We start from the raw sequence: 16,815 nt of genomic DNA, 5'->3' as shown, positions 1-16,815 counted from the left end.
GCCCACCGCTCCAGGCAAGTGTGCTCACTAGTGTATATGTGGTGTTTCACTTCACGGATGGGTTAAATGTAGAGGTGAAATTTCCCCGTTGTGGGACTAATAAGGGTCACTTAATCTTAATGATAGAATCTGGTTCATAACTCAACGTTGTGTTTTGCATGTTAGGCTAAATAAACCCTTTTGCAGGTCTACATGTAGGAACATCTCTGTGTCCACAATAGCTAACTGTAGGCCCATTTAGGAACATAATGAGGCCAGCAGATGGCAGCCACAAGTAGAACAGACTCATAATATCCTCTGAACCACATTTATCCCATCATGTCACCAAAATACAGAATAATGTTAGTAAATTTGAATGATAGTCATAAAGTAATGACTAATATTTTTATGTATGGTGTGAAATGTGTCATATATCTACTTGAACAGACTGATAGTGTGAAATCTGGAGTGAGTGATTATACTTTTTGTGCCCGTTAATGTGGGGAATGCATTATGTGCATGATGTGAAATTGATGTGTACAAGGTATGAGCATGAAAAAATGCTTCAGTGTCCTAACTAAACCATATATCTCCAAAAATGTAACTTTACAAGGGAAAGTAAAAACAGAAATGAATGTGTTTAATGTAAGTTAATGCGACAAGATTTAGGAGTAATTAATTTTGTGCTGTTCCTATAATTCAATTCATCATGAAATGTCCAAACAGTAACGTAAAATAGAAACAGAGCCTTAAAAAGCAACTCATTCTTTAGAGACATGCCGATAGCATAGAAGTGGTGTCAAATCAAAGCAGTCTCATAAAATACAAGCTTAGAAGTGAGAAAACAAAAAGAAAACAAATGATGAGAAAAGAAATATGAGTGAACATGGACGCACAAGCTCTCTTATAGTCTAAAAACCAAGCTATGTATAAATTAAAATACTTCTAACCAAATTCTCTATTGTTTTTCTTTCAACAAAAACTGAACAACAAATATATATAACTCACAAACAATCAGCAAACAACTTATTTTACAACTTATCTTCCCGAACATTAACAGTTGCCTTCACTAGTGCATTGTACACTGGATGTCTTGGATCGATGGATTGATACTGGTGATGTCCTAGATATCATTGATTAGCTGAATGAGGTGTGTTAGGTTTGGGTTGGAGGTGAAATCTGCATGAAGGTAGATGGAGGGGTAGTGAACACTGCTCTAGTGTATGCACTACCAGTCTTCAGTAACAGATCTGAAAGTACTGATTGGGTGATTTTATGGGGCTCTTGTAGGTGGGGGTGTTAGTGGGAGAGAAGGGGCTTTGACATGGGCTCTTCTTCTGGGGGACAGCAGAGCTTTTTCCACCTCTTGCTTTGGTCTTCTCTGGGGCTGTTTTATCCAAAGGTGGTCCACTGGCAGGCGGGTACACATTGGGCTGCATAGCTGTTGCCACTGCTGTTTTAGTAGACCCAGTCCTTTTTGGTAGGGGGCTCAGATAAATCTGCATAGTCACTAAGTGAAGGGGGCGCATGATGATTGGGTGCAGGCCAGAAGGGGTGGAGGAGTGAGGAACAAGGATGAAGGATTAGAAGATGGGGTCCGTAGGGAGGGATACAAAACAAAGAAACACACTTATAAGAATAGTTTTATATTAAGTTTGTTTATATTGCAAAATATTTAATTTTTAAAATTTTAAACTAATGAACAACTCACTAGCCTAATAGATAAATAAATCACAAGGTGGCATAACACCTACCTTTGCAGTGTGTCACACGTCGTGTTCCTAAAAACAAAAAAGATGACAGCATTGTATAACATAAACATTACCATTACCAAGAATAGAAAATTCTACATGGTCAACTCAGTCAGTAAATTCCATTACTGGAACTTGACTTATGTGATTCTCTTACCTATAACGCTGCCACTGGCCTCCTTTGGCTTGCTGCTTGTTGAATGTAAACAAATAACACCAACATGATGTTCAGTAATCATGTATTTTCAGTAAAAATTTAAAGGAATAATTTAGTGTTTTTCAACCTAAGCCTTATATACTGCATATATAGTATAATATTAATTATAATAGGCAACAAATTCTCTGTTCTTGGAAAAGAACAAAAAATTTGCTGCCTCAAAGCAAGCTTACAAAAAAACCCAACCGGAAACTGTTTCAGCATCTGCCCATTGGCTTTCTTTTGAGTTGTTGTGTTTTCTGTTATTTTACTAATGCACTGAGGGAAGGGTGGCCAACGCCAAACTGGAATGAAGCATGGAAAGCCAATCTGGCCACCCCAGTAATGGAATGAGAGACAACCATCATCAGTCAGCCATTATCCATAAAGCATCGATTATCCTTTATGGCAAAAATCTGCCAACAGGGTAGTGATCAACCAGTTATATGAGTCTAATGACGTTGTAATGTGTAATATTTGGTCATTTGCTGAGCAAACAGGCAAGTGAATGTTCACTGGACCCCATGAACAGCACTGCTCTGTGAGCTACATTGTTAAGTAAGCTATGTGATGTAAAAATGAGCTGACTATCAAAATTAGCTATTATAATTTATTATCATTTATCATTGTATTGTATCTTATCTTATACAATGCTGTCTGTCTGGCTTTCTAATCATTATAATCATGTAATAGCTTCTTTGGCCTATGTCTGTATGATGTTTTCTCAGTGTTAGACACTGAAAAAAATGATGCATTTAATGTACTTGGTTCGAGTACACCATTTCCTCATGAATGACTAAAAAACATCAAGTGTTGTCTTTCAGTTTTCCTTCGCCAATAATATTGATATACATTTTTTCATATGGAAATAATGGACAGATTTCTTTATATACAGAGAAAAACCAGTGCATCAATTTATATGTCAAATTCATAAGTCAGTGTCCCACCCCAATAAAGTCTCTGGCTCTTGCCTGGTCTACAGCTACAGTCCTGCGATTTTTGTCAATGCAGATATAAGGTCATCAACTTTTTAGGAGCAGCCTGACCTGTCTTGCTGTTTCCTACAGATGCTTGTTATGGTGGGTACGGGTGTGCGTCTGCTTGGACCACTTGGACTGTCTTTCACACTGCCTGCTGGGCTTCTTATAAGAAAAGAGAACAAATCATCCCACTCAGTTAATAAAACTGTATGAAACAGGCACTCATTTGAAATAGATCAACTCAGTGAACACTGTAAAAAGGACTGTGGGAAAAAGACAGAACATTCCAATGTTCATTACTAATAAGGTGCACCTTTGGCTGCCTGGTGATGGGCTGTAGTACCTTGAGGATGCAGTAGAGGGCAATGTGGAGCTGGAGCTCTTCTTCAGTGGTGAAACTGTATTGCTGGATGATTTGGATGGCAGGGCTAGAGAGACAGGCCTGGGTGCTGAACAAAGAGAATGCAGTACCATATCAGAGCTTGTGGTTCCATGATAATATAAAGTTCTTAAATACCTAGAGGGACAGTGTCCAGGGCAGTTTGGAGATTTGCCTGCTCAAACACACTCATTAAACCTGGTGACTTACAGATGAGTTGAATCAGTTGTGTTTGAGCAGGTGAATCACCAAACTGCTGCTGTCTGGCCGTCTAGGACCAGAACTTAAGACCCCTGATATAAAGCCACATGATCTTTATCTCAACACAGAATACTGTCACGGTCATAACAAAACCTTTTATCTCTAAAGTGGTATTTTATAGGAGAAGGTCAATTCATTCATTGACGTCCACATCCGATCTCTTAGGTTTGTTCTCTGTAGGGACTGTTAACCTATTTCCAATTAAAAATTTGACAGAATATGAAATTTGACCAGTGTGTTCAAATAACAAAAAAAAATGTCATCACATTAGACCAATCAGAATAACGTCTGTGGCATTTTTCCTGGCCAGTGGTCATGCTCTGAGTTTAAGTTTATGCAATAATAGAGATGATGAATGGTAGTGCTGTAAGCTGGTAGGTGGCTGTGTGAGCACCTTAATTAAATTCAAGGGTTAAGAGTTTTTGGATGCTGTGTGTCATCTGGTGTGCAGTTACATTAAGTACTGGTTTTACTGATTTTTAGAAAAGAGCCTAACTCTTTCTATGCTTATTAAATTAGGTGTAATTGGTCTACAACAGTCAGAAAGGAACTCATTTGTGTCGTGTTGAGTTATACTGATTTTATGGATTTTAACCACATTCACTGGGCCTAGCCCAAAAGCAGGTTAAAGGACAGGACATGGAGAGGTTATTGTAACAATAATATATTCCAAGTAAATTTGACCTATTTCATTGGTCCTTTCAGCGTAAATGGAAAAATGTTTTGACTTACATGGTTTTATATGAATATTTAGTCAAACTCTACACAACACTGATCTATCTTATCTGTGAACTCAGCTTCCAGCCAAAGGGGAACGCAATTAGTGAAATGTGTTGTGAGGCAGTGCTACTGTGTGTATATGTGATACCTTTAGCCGGCCCTCTCTTAGTCAGTGCAGCAGTTTGTTCCTCTGAGATGTTGAGTCTCTTGAGCACATCTGCCAGTGCCATCTTCAGCAGCTGGATCTCGTCCTCCTGCATCTGGATACGCTGTTCCAGGTAGGTAAGCCGGTCAGCCACCTCCATACTGCTGTGCGCTGAGACATGGTCATCTGTTATGCACAGAAGAAAATGATGCTTATTATGAACAGTTCCGGACTGAAAACCTAACAATCTCTCTGAGCATGTTGAGAAGAGAGGGTCAATAGAGAGGAATAAAAAACAAAAGAACACAAAGGTGTAAACAACAATTAATATCAAAAGCTTTATGCAAATGTAGCAAACATGTAATACACATTACGGAATTAAAAGCCCAACAATTTCAGAAAAAGCTGTTCTTTTCAGGTTACAAGTGCTATCACTGTGGTGGTCCCCTCAAGTATACCTTTTCAAGACCTTTAGTTACGGAACATGTAGTGACATGCCAAAGTTTGAATTCCCCCAGTAAAATTACACATTTTGTTGGTTTTCTAAGTAAGCATAAGTTAACACATCCTCTACATAGAAAAGTGATATTTATTAAAAATGTTATCACATAATTTCTATGCATTTGAGATGGTTAACTTACTGGAAAACAAATAAAGCAAAATAAAACATAGTATATAAAATGTGCCATAACCTTTGGACATTTCACATTTTATCTTTTTTTGTTTCCCCAATGTGTTAAATTACAAATGTTAAAAATAAACAGTTATTGTGCAGCAGTGTATTCAGGATGTGTGTTAATTTATTTTTACTTAGAACATCAACAAAACATTTAATTTTATCAGGGATGGCCAAATCTTTGCATGAAATTATAATTGTGCAATATTATATTTTTATTTTTTGATTGATTGATTGATTGATTTTAAGCTGCATTAACTCAGTACACCCTGCCTCAGGCCTCCAGACTTTCCATTTTCAATCTAGTTAAAATGTTTTATTATGTAGTTTTTAAAAATATATTATCTAGTTAAAAAGGACTGTCTAGAGGACTGTTAGCAAGGACCGCTGTTGAAGTTAACCCTAAACCATAATTGTTCTTTTGACCTTGTTAGTTCATGTGCCCGGTCATAGCCAGCACAATTCATCATACTGTACACCACCTATCACTGAGGGCGAAATGCTCAGCTAGCTCAGAATGTCTCCCTAATACTGTTTTCTCTCAAAAACATGATATATTCATGTTTACTTCTACAAGCATCTACAAGTGTGACCTTTATTAACAAAGCTGAATATGTGCTAATGGAAAAGTAGCCTGACCTGGAGAATTTGAGATCGTAGTTATTACTCTCACTGAAACAGATTTAACATGCAAATGGACTGTCTGATAATCTGGCAATGCAGAGCATTCTAGGAACAGTGGTAGTCACAGTTATCTAACATAACAAAATGTAGTTTTACAGAGATTAGATAATTATTTGAGTCTGCTGTTTCCTTCATCTCTTTCTCCAACAGTAAATCCAACTGCAGGCCTGTGCTACCTCAAGAGGACCCATATGGAGACCGGGATTAAAATAGCGCTTAATCCCAGGGTGGTAAAAGGGAATTAGCAAGACTCATCCTGTTGGAGCAAGAATACAGTCTTGACTCTGTTGGCTGTTGTCTGTTCACTTCACTTACATAATGTTTGCAGACCAAAAAAAGGTGACAGAACAGCCGAGAAGCAATTGTGCTGGACCAGACCGTGATCAAGTATCTGTTAATTTTGTCATCAGATGCTAAAGCAATAAAATGAAACAGCAAAGTTTTTCCAAGTGACTGAACTAATTTATACATTATAACCAGCAGTTGACATAGTGTAAGAAAATAGACCGATATCCAACCAGACATGTAACAGCCACACATTTTTGGTACTGTAGAGTATGATACAGTTATGTGCAACACAATAAGTTAGAATTCTCTCCTGTCTGAAACTGCTGTGGTATGCTACAAAAATATTTCAAATTTATAAGTATACATGCTCTTTTCTCTTTTTTCATTTTGTTTTATTTGTATTTATCTTGCGAAACAGTTTTTATGTATAGTTTCCAGGCAACACCAAAAGGAGCTTAATCAAATAGATAAATAAGCAAATAATTACTAACTTGGGGATTCCAATTTCAGTACAACTTTAATAATTGGATTTTTATATTTTGTTTTTGGATTCTGTAGTTATATATGCTAACAGTTCTATAGATTTGATTACATGCAGTTATTGACCAAGCTGTTTTTCTCTTAATTAAATGTGCCAACAACTCAGAAGAATGAGCTTCCCTTTTAGAACTCTTAGAAACTCTGCAGGACTGTCTTGACTTAAAAGACTCTCTCAGTGTAATATTTGGCTTAATGGTTTAAGACAGCGATTGTAAAACCAGTGCATGGGGCCCTTCAGATGGTCCATATTTTTTCTCTATCCATAAATATTGGGAGGTAAAATTAAGCAAATACCGTCCATCTGTGTTGGGGGGAGCTGTCCCTGAGCAACAGTTTGAGACCCAAAAGGTTTATGATTTAAAAGTTGCTGTTTCTCATTACCAGCTGTAACTTGAACCACTAGATGTAGTGAACAGCCATTTCAGTCTAAGTGAAAACTACTTTTACACACTTAAATCAAGTTACTCATTGAAAGAATGGATACACTGACCTACTATGAAGTCTGCTTCAGGTGCTAGAAGGGCGTCACCATGGTATGGCTCTCTCAGCCCTGCACCTTCAGCCTCAGCAGCCATGGATCCAGAGCGCTCCACCAACTCCTCCATGTGAGCATCTGTTGCTGCCACTGCCATGCCTTCCTCCATGTGAGAGAACGTCTGCTGTTTGTGTGAATGTTAGTGCAGGACAGCGTAGTGGGCCACTCAAGTGCACGCTCTTCTTCTGTTGTGTGACCTTCTTAATCCTCAGGGACACACAGACCCATACATGCATCTTGAGATGGGTGATGTCATTACTCCGAGATTACTGGCTCTGGTAAGCCATCTCAAGTCCTCAGCCAAGGGTGGGGGTTTGTCTGTGTGTGTTGGGTGTGTGTGTGTATATATATATATATATATATATATATATATATATATATATATATATATATATATATATATATATATATATATATATATGCTACAGAGACGTGTATACCAAGGAGTATGTAGTTTGGTTGATGTCATTTGTTCATCAACAAAGGTTTATTCTACACACTGACAAAAGGCCTTATGTGAACAAATGCATTTCAACAAAGCACAAAAGTATTGCATCAGAGCAAGAGTAGGTCAAAGTTATTCGGAGATAAAATCCATCTAATATATTCTGCACAGATTAGAACTTTGGAATCTTGAATTTGGATCCCGTTTCAATATTTTTTTAACAGGCCCTCACCAGCTTTGACTCTACATTACACAAGTGGCTACTCTGAGGAGCAGATTATTCAATACACACTTGTCCTCTGTAGGTTAGCCTCAGTGAGCTAATCAGATAGCTATGCAAACTTTGCGATGGAAAACATTTTTAAGAAATTTGAACATACTGTACATAAAACCTGTGAAGAATTGCTTTGTTTGGATATTAGTGAAGGTTCAAAACTCTGGTGTATTGCACTTGTTTTTGCTGTTGTTAGCCATGTAGCCTCTAGGATGCTAACAAGCAAGCCAGCAGAGTAAAGTGACAAAGCTGTATCATTCATGCATAACACATACATGCTTTGCAACCAGCCCAGCATATCTGATACTATTGATTTGTACTATAGTTTACTGCCATGGCTTACATGGTGTGTTCCTGAGCTGCAGTTTGAGACCTGGGATTCCCATGAGGGCAAAAAGTGAGATGAAGGGCGTATAAAAACCAGTAATGAAACTTGCATAATGTCTTCTCAATCTGTGCAAAAAAAGTAAGAAATTAATATTTCATAGCTTTGTTTTTGTCCTCAGTGACTGAAATAATCTTAAATAAGTATTTTTCATTCTTGTGCAAACGTCTGGGTTAGTGTCAGAGTCTCTGGCCAAATTCTGTGGGGTTTTTTTATATTTGTATTATTTTCTAAGTTTCTAAGCACTTCATCTGTGGAGAACACATCTGCACATTTTAATGCACAATTATTATTGGTGGTTGAATTTAACATATTGGTGAAAATGTGGCCAAAACTATGGCAAATTTCATATTTTATGTTTTGTTTTTACCAATATGTTAAACTTAGCAAATAAGTAGAAATTGTGCACTAAAATATGCGGAACAATGGCATATTGAAGTTCCTTACTTAGAAAATCAACAAACATGTAATTTGACCAGCTTGTGTTCAGACTTTTGCACACTATTCTATACGGACCAAGGACACAAGGTCCGTGGTCCAAGTCAGGCCCATAGTGTGTGTTCTGTGGGCCAGCGGTTACACAAAAAAGATGCCTGGTGTCTAGTTCAAGCAAATAGGAAGTTTAAAAAAAAACACCTAAAACAATTATTTTTATTATTATTAATTTTAAAATAAATACAAACACAGCTGGCCCATGGATTTGCTGAGAACTTTTAATATGACCCTTTTAGTGGTTGAATTTGATGACCCTTGTATATACAAATTGGGAAATACACAAGGTGTTATTTTAACTTAGAACATGTTGAATTTAAAGATGTACGCATGTAACATGCACAGATCTTCAAAGTACTGTCAAAATGCAGTCTTTAAGTTTATGCACAGATGAGTGTTATCAGCTCAACTTCAGGGCAAAGCAACTGTGGATGGAAATAAATAGTTGGCTATTTGTTGTGTTGGTTTTATCGGTGACACTGATTCACTGAATTATTAGATTTAGAGATTCATTTATGTTGATATATTATATTGATAACACATAATATTGAGGGGTTCCTGCGATGGACTAGTGACCTATCCAGGGTGTATCCCGTGTATGTGTGTAATTGAGGGGTGCCCATTTGCTTGTGTTTTACAGGGAAAAACTGTTGAACCTGAGTCACTTTTTACCCTTTGGCCCTGATTATTTCTTGTGCTGCTCTAAATTGTATCTGTAACCAAAATTGCTCAGTAAGACCCTGTAATGAACATTCTGCTTATGCACACCAAAGGATGATTAGGTGGCAAACCTGCTTAGGAGAAATCATTAAAATCTCAGTAAGCCCTGGAAGTTAATTGCCTCTGGGCGAGACAGCATGGGGGCAGGATAGATGAGAGCGCGTTGAATTAATGGTATCCCCAGTAAGCTCTCATTCTGTTTATCTTGCACTCATATGGATTGGTGCATAAAACAGATGTTCCACACCATCTCCATCTACACTGTAAAGAAGTGATGTATTGAGTTAATTTGATTCAAATGTGAAATCATTTCCACATAAATGAAATACACTAAATTGCCAAAAGTATTCACTCACTCTTCCAAATAATTGAATTCAGGTGTTCCAATCACTTCCATGGCCACAGGTGTATAAAACCAAGCACCTAGGCCTGCAGACTGCTTCTACAAACATTTTTGAAAGAATGAGTTGCTCTCAGGAGCTCAGTGAATTCCAGCATGGTACCGTGATAGGATGCCACCTGTGCAACCTGTTCCAGTCGTGAAATCTCTTCGCTACTGTTACTGTTCTGCTGGCAAGCATTTGTTTCTTGAAGAAAAAACAGGAGTGGATTCTCGAAGAAAAGGAAGTTTAATGAACGCGCGTCTTCCCGCCAAGCGAGTCTGCCTAGCTTAGGCATTCATCACTCTTATAGTCACTCCATTAAAAGCACACCCACCAGATTTTCAACGACCCCAAAAGGCCCCCCCACTTGATGGCCGGCTGCCTCTACCTATGTAATTAAAATAGAGGTGTTGAGGTCCACCCAGGAATTTACAGTCTCCCCCGCTGCTAGATTTGGAGGTATAGATAACCAGATGTCAAGACAGGCTAATCATTGGGGGTCGTTACATGACAAAGGTCCACTCTCCAAAGCCCCCACACATCACCCAAGAAAAGACATACAAAATGCAAATAAGATTAACCCAAATGGAAAGGGAAAAACAGAAGTTTAAGTTAATAAAGCAAATAAAGTAAAATAAAGTAAAATAATATTTAACACTACTAAATATTTCACAGTCAACCGTCAGTGGAATACTACTGTAATGCGCTACTACTGTAATGCGCTACTGTCAGGATGTACGAGCAGGAATTTAAACAAACTCCAACTAGTCCAAAACGCCGCAGCTAGGGTCCTCACTAAAACTAGAAAATTTGAGCATATTAGTCCAGTGCTATCATCACTTCATTGGCTACCTATTAAATTCCATATTGATTATAAAATCCTTTTATTGACTTATAAAGCCTTACATGGTCTTGCTTCTGAATACCTGCAAGACCTTATTTCTCATTATGAGCCATCACTACCACTCAGATCCCAGAGCGCTGGCTTATTAATAGTCCCCTGAATTCAGAAGGTTTCATCTGGGGGAAGAGCTTTTTCTTATAAAGCCCCCAAACTCTGGAATGATCTTCCAGAAACTGTTCGGGACTCAGACACAGTCTCAATCTTTAAGACTGGGCTGAAAACTCACTTGTTCAGTTTAGCATTTGGTAGGTAATGTTCCCCCTTAGATAAAGGCAGCAGATCCAGGGGTCCATGGACACAGGGAATTATAGTAAACTGAGACGCTGGTGCTGTCGTCCCGCTGCTCACACGCGGTCACTCAAGTTTGTGGACGGTGGAGTGGAGGGATGCCGAACTGTTTCAGAATGCTGCCGTGTCTGTGTGTCCTTCTGGTTCTCTCCTTTTAGTTAAGCTGTCATAGTCAGATCTGCCGGAGTCATTAGCCACACTCTGTAAATGTTTACATTCCCTGTTTATGTACAAACGGATAGAACAAAACTAATTCCATCTACCTGCTTTCTTTCCGAGTATACAATCACCCATATGTCCGGCTGGACACTGAAAGACGACTGACTGCCGAGCCCTCCTGCTACCCACTTCAGACCAGCCGCCCACGCCCCAGCTACCACCACCTACCTTAGATGAGCTGCCCACCTTACGCTGATGTTCTCATAGACTCCTAGATATTCCTAATATCAATATTACTGCTGATAATATTAGTAGTATAATCACTTGTAGGTAGTTTGACCAGAGGAGGATGGGTCCCCCCTGGTGAGCCTGGTTCCTCCCAAGGTTTCTTCCTCATTTCTGAGGGAGTTTTTCCTTGCCTCTGTTGCCCCCGGCTTGCCCACTGGGGGGTTTCTGTACATTCTTACAGTACTGTTGAAACTTTGTCTTTTCTGAAATTCTGTAAAGCTGCTTTGTGACAACATCCGTTGTAAAAAGCGCTATACAAATAAATTTGATTTGATTTGATTTGAGTGGAATTATAACAAAGTGGAAGTGATTGGGAACGACAGCAACTCAGCCATAAAGTGGTAGGCTACGTAAAATGACAGTGCAGGGTCAATGGATGCTGAGGCACATAGTGCACAGAGGTCGCCAACTCTCTGCAGAGTCAATCACTACAGACCTCCAAACTTCACGTGACCTCCAGATTGGCTCAACAACAGTGTGTGGAATGGGTTTCCATGGCTGAGCAGCTGCATCCAAGCCTTACATCACCAAGCACAATGCAAAGCATCAAATGCAGTGGCGTAAAATGCCGCAACTGGACTCTAGAGCAGTGGAGACGTGTTCTCTGGAGTGATGAATCACGCTTCTCCATCTGGCAATCCGATAGACAAGTCTGGGTTTGGCGGTTGCCAGGAAACGGTAGTTGTCTGACTGCATTGTGCCAAGTGTAAAGTTTGGTGGAGGGGGGATTATGGTGTGGGGTTGTTTTTCAGGAGTTGGGCTCCTGAAAGGAAAGGAACTCCAGTGAAAGGAAATCTTAATGCTTCAGCAGACCAAGAGATTTTGGACAGTTTTATGCTCCCAACTTTGTGGGAACAGTTTGGGGACAGCACAAAGCAAGGTCCATAAAGACATGGGTGAGCGAGTTTGGTGTGTAAGAACTTGACTGGCCCTCAGAACTTGACTGGCCTGACCTCAACCTGATAGAGCACATGTGAGGTGAACTAGAGAGGAGACTGCGAGCCAGGCCTTCTCATCCAACATCACTGTCTGACTTCACAAATGCGCTTCTGGAAGAACGGTCAAAAATTCCCATTAACACACTCCTAAACCTTGTGGAAGTAAGAGTTGAAGCTGTTATTGCTGCAAAGGGTGGGCTGACATCATATTAAACCCAATGAAATAAATGCAGAACAATGGGATGTCACTCAAGTTTATATGCATGCGAAGGCAGATGAGCAAATACTTTTGGCAATATAGTGCATATTAACAGAAAATGCTCACATAGAAATGGATGGATGGATGGAATTTCTACCTTTGTCTACAATATGGTGCTGTTTCGTTTTCGGTCAGGCATTGTTATGAAGTGTCAGACTGTGTAGTGGATAACTCAGAAATGGAATCAGATACACTGTATACACCACTATAATACACCAATAAAAGTTGCTGAATGTGACTTTTAACACTTCATTTCTCTAACTTTCTAAGTTGTAAAGAAATATATGAAGGTAAAGTGTATTCTGCGATTAATAAAGTGTAAACTTTATTAGATAAAGTTTTCTTTTGAAGTAATAATGTGTGTATGTAAACGTAATAAATTGTGATATATTGCAATATTCTGCACATCACAAATTTTTAAATACCTTAACAGTATCATACTTTGGCTCTGGTATTTTGATAATATCATATTGGAGGGTCTGCAGTAATTCCCACCACTAGTTAATATGCTTTGGACTTCACTTGAATACGGTGATCTGTTTTATATTGTAAAGTTTTCACTTTTGGTACATGCTTTTCTCATAAGTACTGCTACTCCATCTGTATGTCTTGACACACTTCCCTGCTGAAAGCTTCCCACCACAGGACAGTCAACACTGCTGTCTGGCCACAGCTTCACACTGCTAATAACTTTAAAGAGGATCAGAGAGTCCCAAGCTGAATCCACCTACAGGAGTAAGAGACACAGACAAGGACGACAGGCTTTGCTGGAGCGAGAGACAATTGTCTACCTCAGCTTTCAGACTGAGCAAAAAGAAGATACAGCTCACAATGAGAAACATCCCACCCACACTGAGGAGCACACACTAACCATAATGAGACAATGCATCAGCCATATGTGCAAAACACAATAAATGACTGAGAGCAGTGCTCACATGTAGAGATGATAGAATTTATCATGACTACATTCTGTAGTCTGTCCAGTGTTTTACAGAAACATAAGTAAACATGAATACACACATGGCCAAAAATCCCCATCGCCCACAAAAAAGGGCACAACATCTTAACTGAGTTCACTAAGAACATCTCTCTGATGTAACACACTATAAACATCCATAAATAATTTTTTATATGACCTCTCAACCTTCATCCTTTAGAATAACAGAAGAAAGTGGTCCCAGCAGTAGATTTTTGAATGTGTTTACATTTCTAGCAAAAACAGTTGCTAAGTGTTATCAGATAACACAATTTATGAAGCATATTTTGCATTTGAAAAAGTTCTGTCTTAAATGCACAATACGTTATTGAGTTATAAATGAATACAACCTTATTATTACAACTACACCTTGTAAATGCTAAATCAAAATGTTACACTGTTAAATAAATATTTAGATGTTTTTACCACGATTGATCAAATAACCTATAATTATTATTGCTTCTCAAGTCAGACAAACCTATTCTGATGAAAGTGTAAGCCAAAGAGCAGACAGAGAAAAGTGCAGGAAGCCTAATCTGGATGTGACATTTACACAAAAAAGGGAAATAAATATTTTCTTATTCAATATTTTCTGAATGTCTTTACTGTACAGCTTGTTATATATTTTTGATTAGACTTTCATTTCATTAGAAAACTCATATTAAATAAAAAAAAAACTAAAATATTACAAGTTGTCTGCCAAAGCTAATGTAACAGGCCATAGAGTTTGCCATCCATGCTAAAACAAAAGCAAAAAACCCTTTACATTTCCTCACCATAACCCTGTTTTCTACAATATTGGCCCTTTAGAATTCTAGTCTAGATCAACTGCTGACATCTGCTGGTTAAAGCTGGTGCATACTGTAGTGCATCCTTCTAAAATGACTAGATTTCATGTTTTAGACACATGGATGTGATCTAATTTGCCCCATCATTTCATAAGTAACAAGAAAAGAAAGAAACACAATTTACTGTATGATGCTACTAAGCTCAAAGAACAAGACTTTGTGTGGGTCATACTGCAAACTTGTACACTGTAGCGCGGAAAAGCAGCAATAAAAACACTTCAGGCTCATTTTAACAAAAGAATGTTTTATAAATACTCTTTCAATTTAACAATAATCAGCAGGGATTCTTGTTGTCATTAAAACAAAAACAAACATAAAACAAAAAAACAGAGTGCATGACAAAGCGACAGAAACGAAAACATACCCCCCCATCCCCATTCAAAAATAACTTTTTATTCATTCTCCCACTCTATCAAAATATATGTTAGCAATAAGCACTAACCTAATAACACAGAGAGCAAAGAAATGGAATTCTTAGTATTGGTCAAGAATGGGAAGTCCAAAAAACCCCAAAACATCTCTTGATTTTGGTCATTGTGGTTACGGTTTAAAAAGGAATTCTGAAACATACAGAACCACAGCTACAATTTTCACTGCAGAGAAGCGGTCAAGCTCCATGATACAGAGGGATTCCATGACCTTAAGTGTTTATACAGCCATGCAACAGGTAACCAGCCACTATGGCTCCCAATAAACTTGATCCTTCATTAAAAATCTGTCTAAAGATTAGATCTATGATATTTGCCAAAGATTTTGATCAAGCTCCCATCATAACCAGGTCAGTTAACCACCCTCCGGAAATGGATGTGTGGGCTTCCCATGAGGAGCCATTTAGCTCTGAAGGTCTTCCAAGCACATGCTGGGAATCCAGTGTTCAAGAAGCCTCAGAGACGACACTGAAGCGATCAACCAATATCGTATAAAACAACTTTTTGAAATATTAAAATTAAAGTCAGCAAACTCAGTTTGTCATCACCTGCTGTTGTTGGTCAAATATGTACTCAGAATACAGTTTACATAGCTGTCCTACCATGTAACAGAGTAATTAAGTGATATTTGGCTTGTTTCCTGCAAACCAAACCAAGACAACTTACAGTGAATGGGAAAAGGCCACACGTAAATGCACGTTTATGATACTATGAAACTGATTCACAGCAACTGATAATTCAAGTACCTCTATCTCACTAAGGTCTGGTGACAGAAGTCGCTCTGCAATCACAGCAGCAGTTCTGTACAGTTCCCAGTTGCTGAGGTTGCCCCACATATATGCAATATACACACAAAAGGGGCACCAGTAGAAGAGTGTGCTTTGGTCTTTACCCCTTGATGCCAACTCCAAGTCTCCATAAATACAACAACTGTAACTTAAAAAGTTTTTTAACTGAAGACTTCATATCTTAAATAAAAAGCAAATCAATTCTCAACAAGTAAAAAAAAAAAATCTACGGCGCCCGTTGACCACAAATATTGCAACAGCACTTGAAAACACTTTTTGACTAAGATGACTCGTTACTTGAAATATAGATAGATCATCTATATAGTTTGTATACTCAAATGTTAAATAACTTCTTTAAATATAGTTACATGTCTCATAAGTACTAAAAACATATTGTGCAACATTTTATCTCATTTGAAACATGGTCTGGCGATTCTTCAATAATGAATCTATGTACATATCACTCTTTTTCCCCCATTGATGGCTCTCATGTACTCCACCTTTGGATTCTAAACTAATAAAATTATAAAATTTAACACTGTCTGTGTTTTAGCTCATGTCTATTTGGTAACTATTATTTTCAATTTATGATCCACATCAAAACAATTTGTAATTAGTTAAAACAATATAAGGACTTTGATTTAAATAGAATCCTCAAAAATAGTCCCAAAAATATATTGCATATTCTACCTTTAGAAATAGACTTAATAAAATATCTCATGTTTCCAGGACAAATTGAAAAACAGAGAAACACTTTTGTTTACAAATATGGGATCAAAAACTTGTCATTTAAACCACAATATTATTAATAGAATCTTTTTTAGAGAAGACCTGCTGATCAAGGTATAATTGCAGCAACATCTATGCCAATGATGCAATGGAATGAAACGAGTTCTGGGTTTTCTGCATACATTAAAAAGCATACACTTATATATACTATATATAGCACTGTTGGATAGCCATCTAAACTACCTTTACGAGGAAATTCTAGTACCACTGTACATCATTTCAACATTTGAATAATCAATATATAAGCATGGATATGGTTTACAGTTAGTGGTTTAGGAAAACAGAAAATCTATTCTAGAGCATTCCTGATCGTATTT

The 16,815-nt window shown here is 38.0% G+C and overlaps 1 protein-coding gene across 5 annotated transcripts; it reads right to left on the bottom strand.

Moving 5' to 3' along the window:
- Positions 1–598: 598 nt before the first annotated feature.
- LOC108411705 (echinoderm microtubule-associated protein-like 1) lies at positions 599–7,363 on the bottom strand. 5 transcript variants are annotated; one of them, XM_017683415.2, is made up of 7 exons: positions 7,090–7,362; positions 4,415–4,597; positions 3,220–3,355; positions 2,973–3,068; positions 1,888–1,919; positions 1,734–1,760; positions 599–1,489 (listed from the first exon to the last, which is right to left on the bottom strand). In XM_017683415.2, exons 1-7 carry the CDS (start codon positions 7,241–7,243, stop codon positions 1,218–1,220), a joined length of 900 nt encoding a protein of 299 aa, XP_017538904.1. In that variant the 5' UTR covers positions 7,244–7,362; the 3' UTR covers positions 599–1,217. The 5 variants fall into 5 exon arrangements, with proteins under 5 accessions (XP_017538904.1, XP_017538910.1, XP_017538925.1 ...); XM_017683421.2 differs by having other exon boundaries at positions 2,973–3,065; XM_017683436.2 differs by having other exon boundaries at positions 2,973–3,065; positions 3,250–3,355.
- Between the last annotated feature and the right edge of the window lie 9,452 nt (positions 7,364–16,815).

The sequence above is a fragment of the Pygocentrus nattereri genome, chromosome 4, assembly GCF_015220715.1.
Source record: "Pygocentrus nattereri isolate fPygNat1 chromosome 4, fPygNat1.pri, whole genome shotgun sequence".
NCBI classification, from domain to species: Eukaryota; Metazoa; Chordata; class Actinopteri; order Characiformes; family Serrasalmidae; genus Pygocentrus; species Pygocentrus nattereri.
Note: the sequence above shows the minus strand (reverse complement) of the source record. Positions and strands in the feature narration are given on the sequence as shown.

Excerpts from the sequence above, each read along its gene's own strand:
- LOC108411705 (XM_017683415.2), bottom strand. The coding sequence starts at position 7,243 with ATGGAGGAAGGCATGGCAGTGGCAGCAACAGATGCTCACATGGAGGAG. Across the intron at positions 3,069-3,219 it reads CCATCACCAGGCAGCCAAAG|AAGCCCAGCAGGCAGTGTGA; the intron begins GTGCACCTTATT and ends TTTTCTTATAAG. Across the intron at positions 1,490-1,733 it reads ACGTGTGACACACTGCAAAG|TGACTATGCAGATTTATCTG; the intron begins GTAGGTGTTATG and ends CCCTTCACTTAG.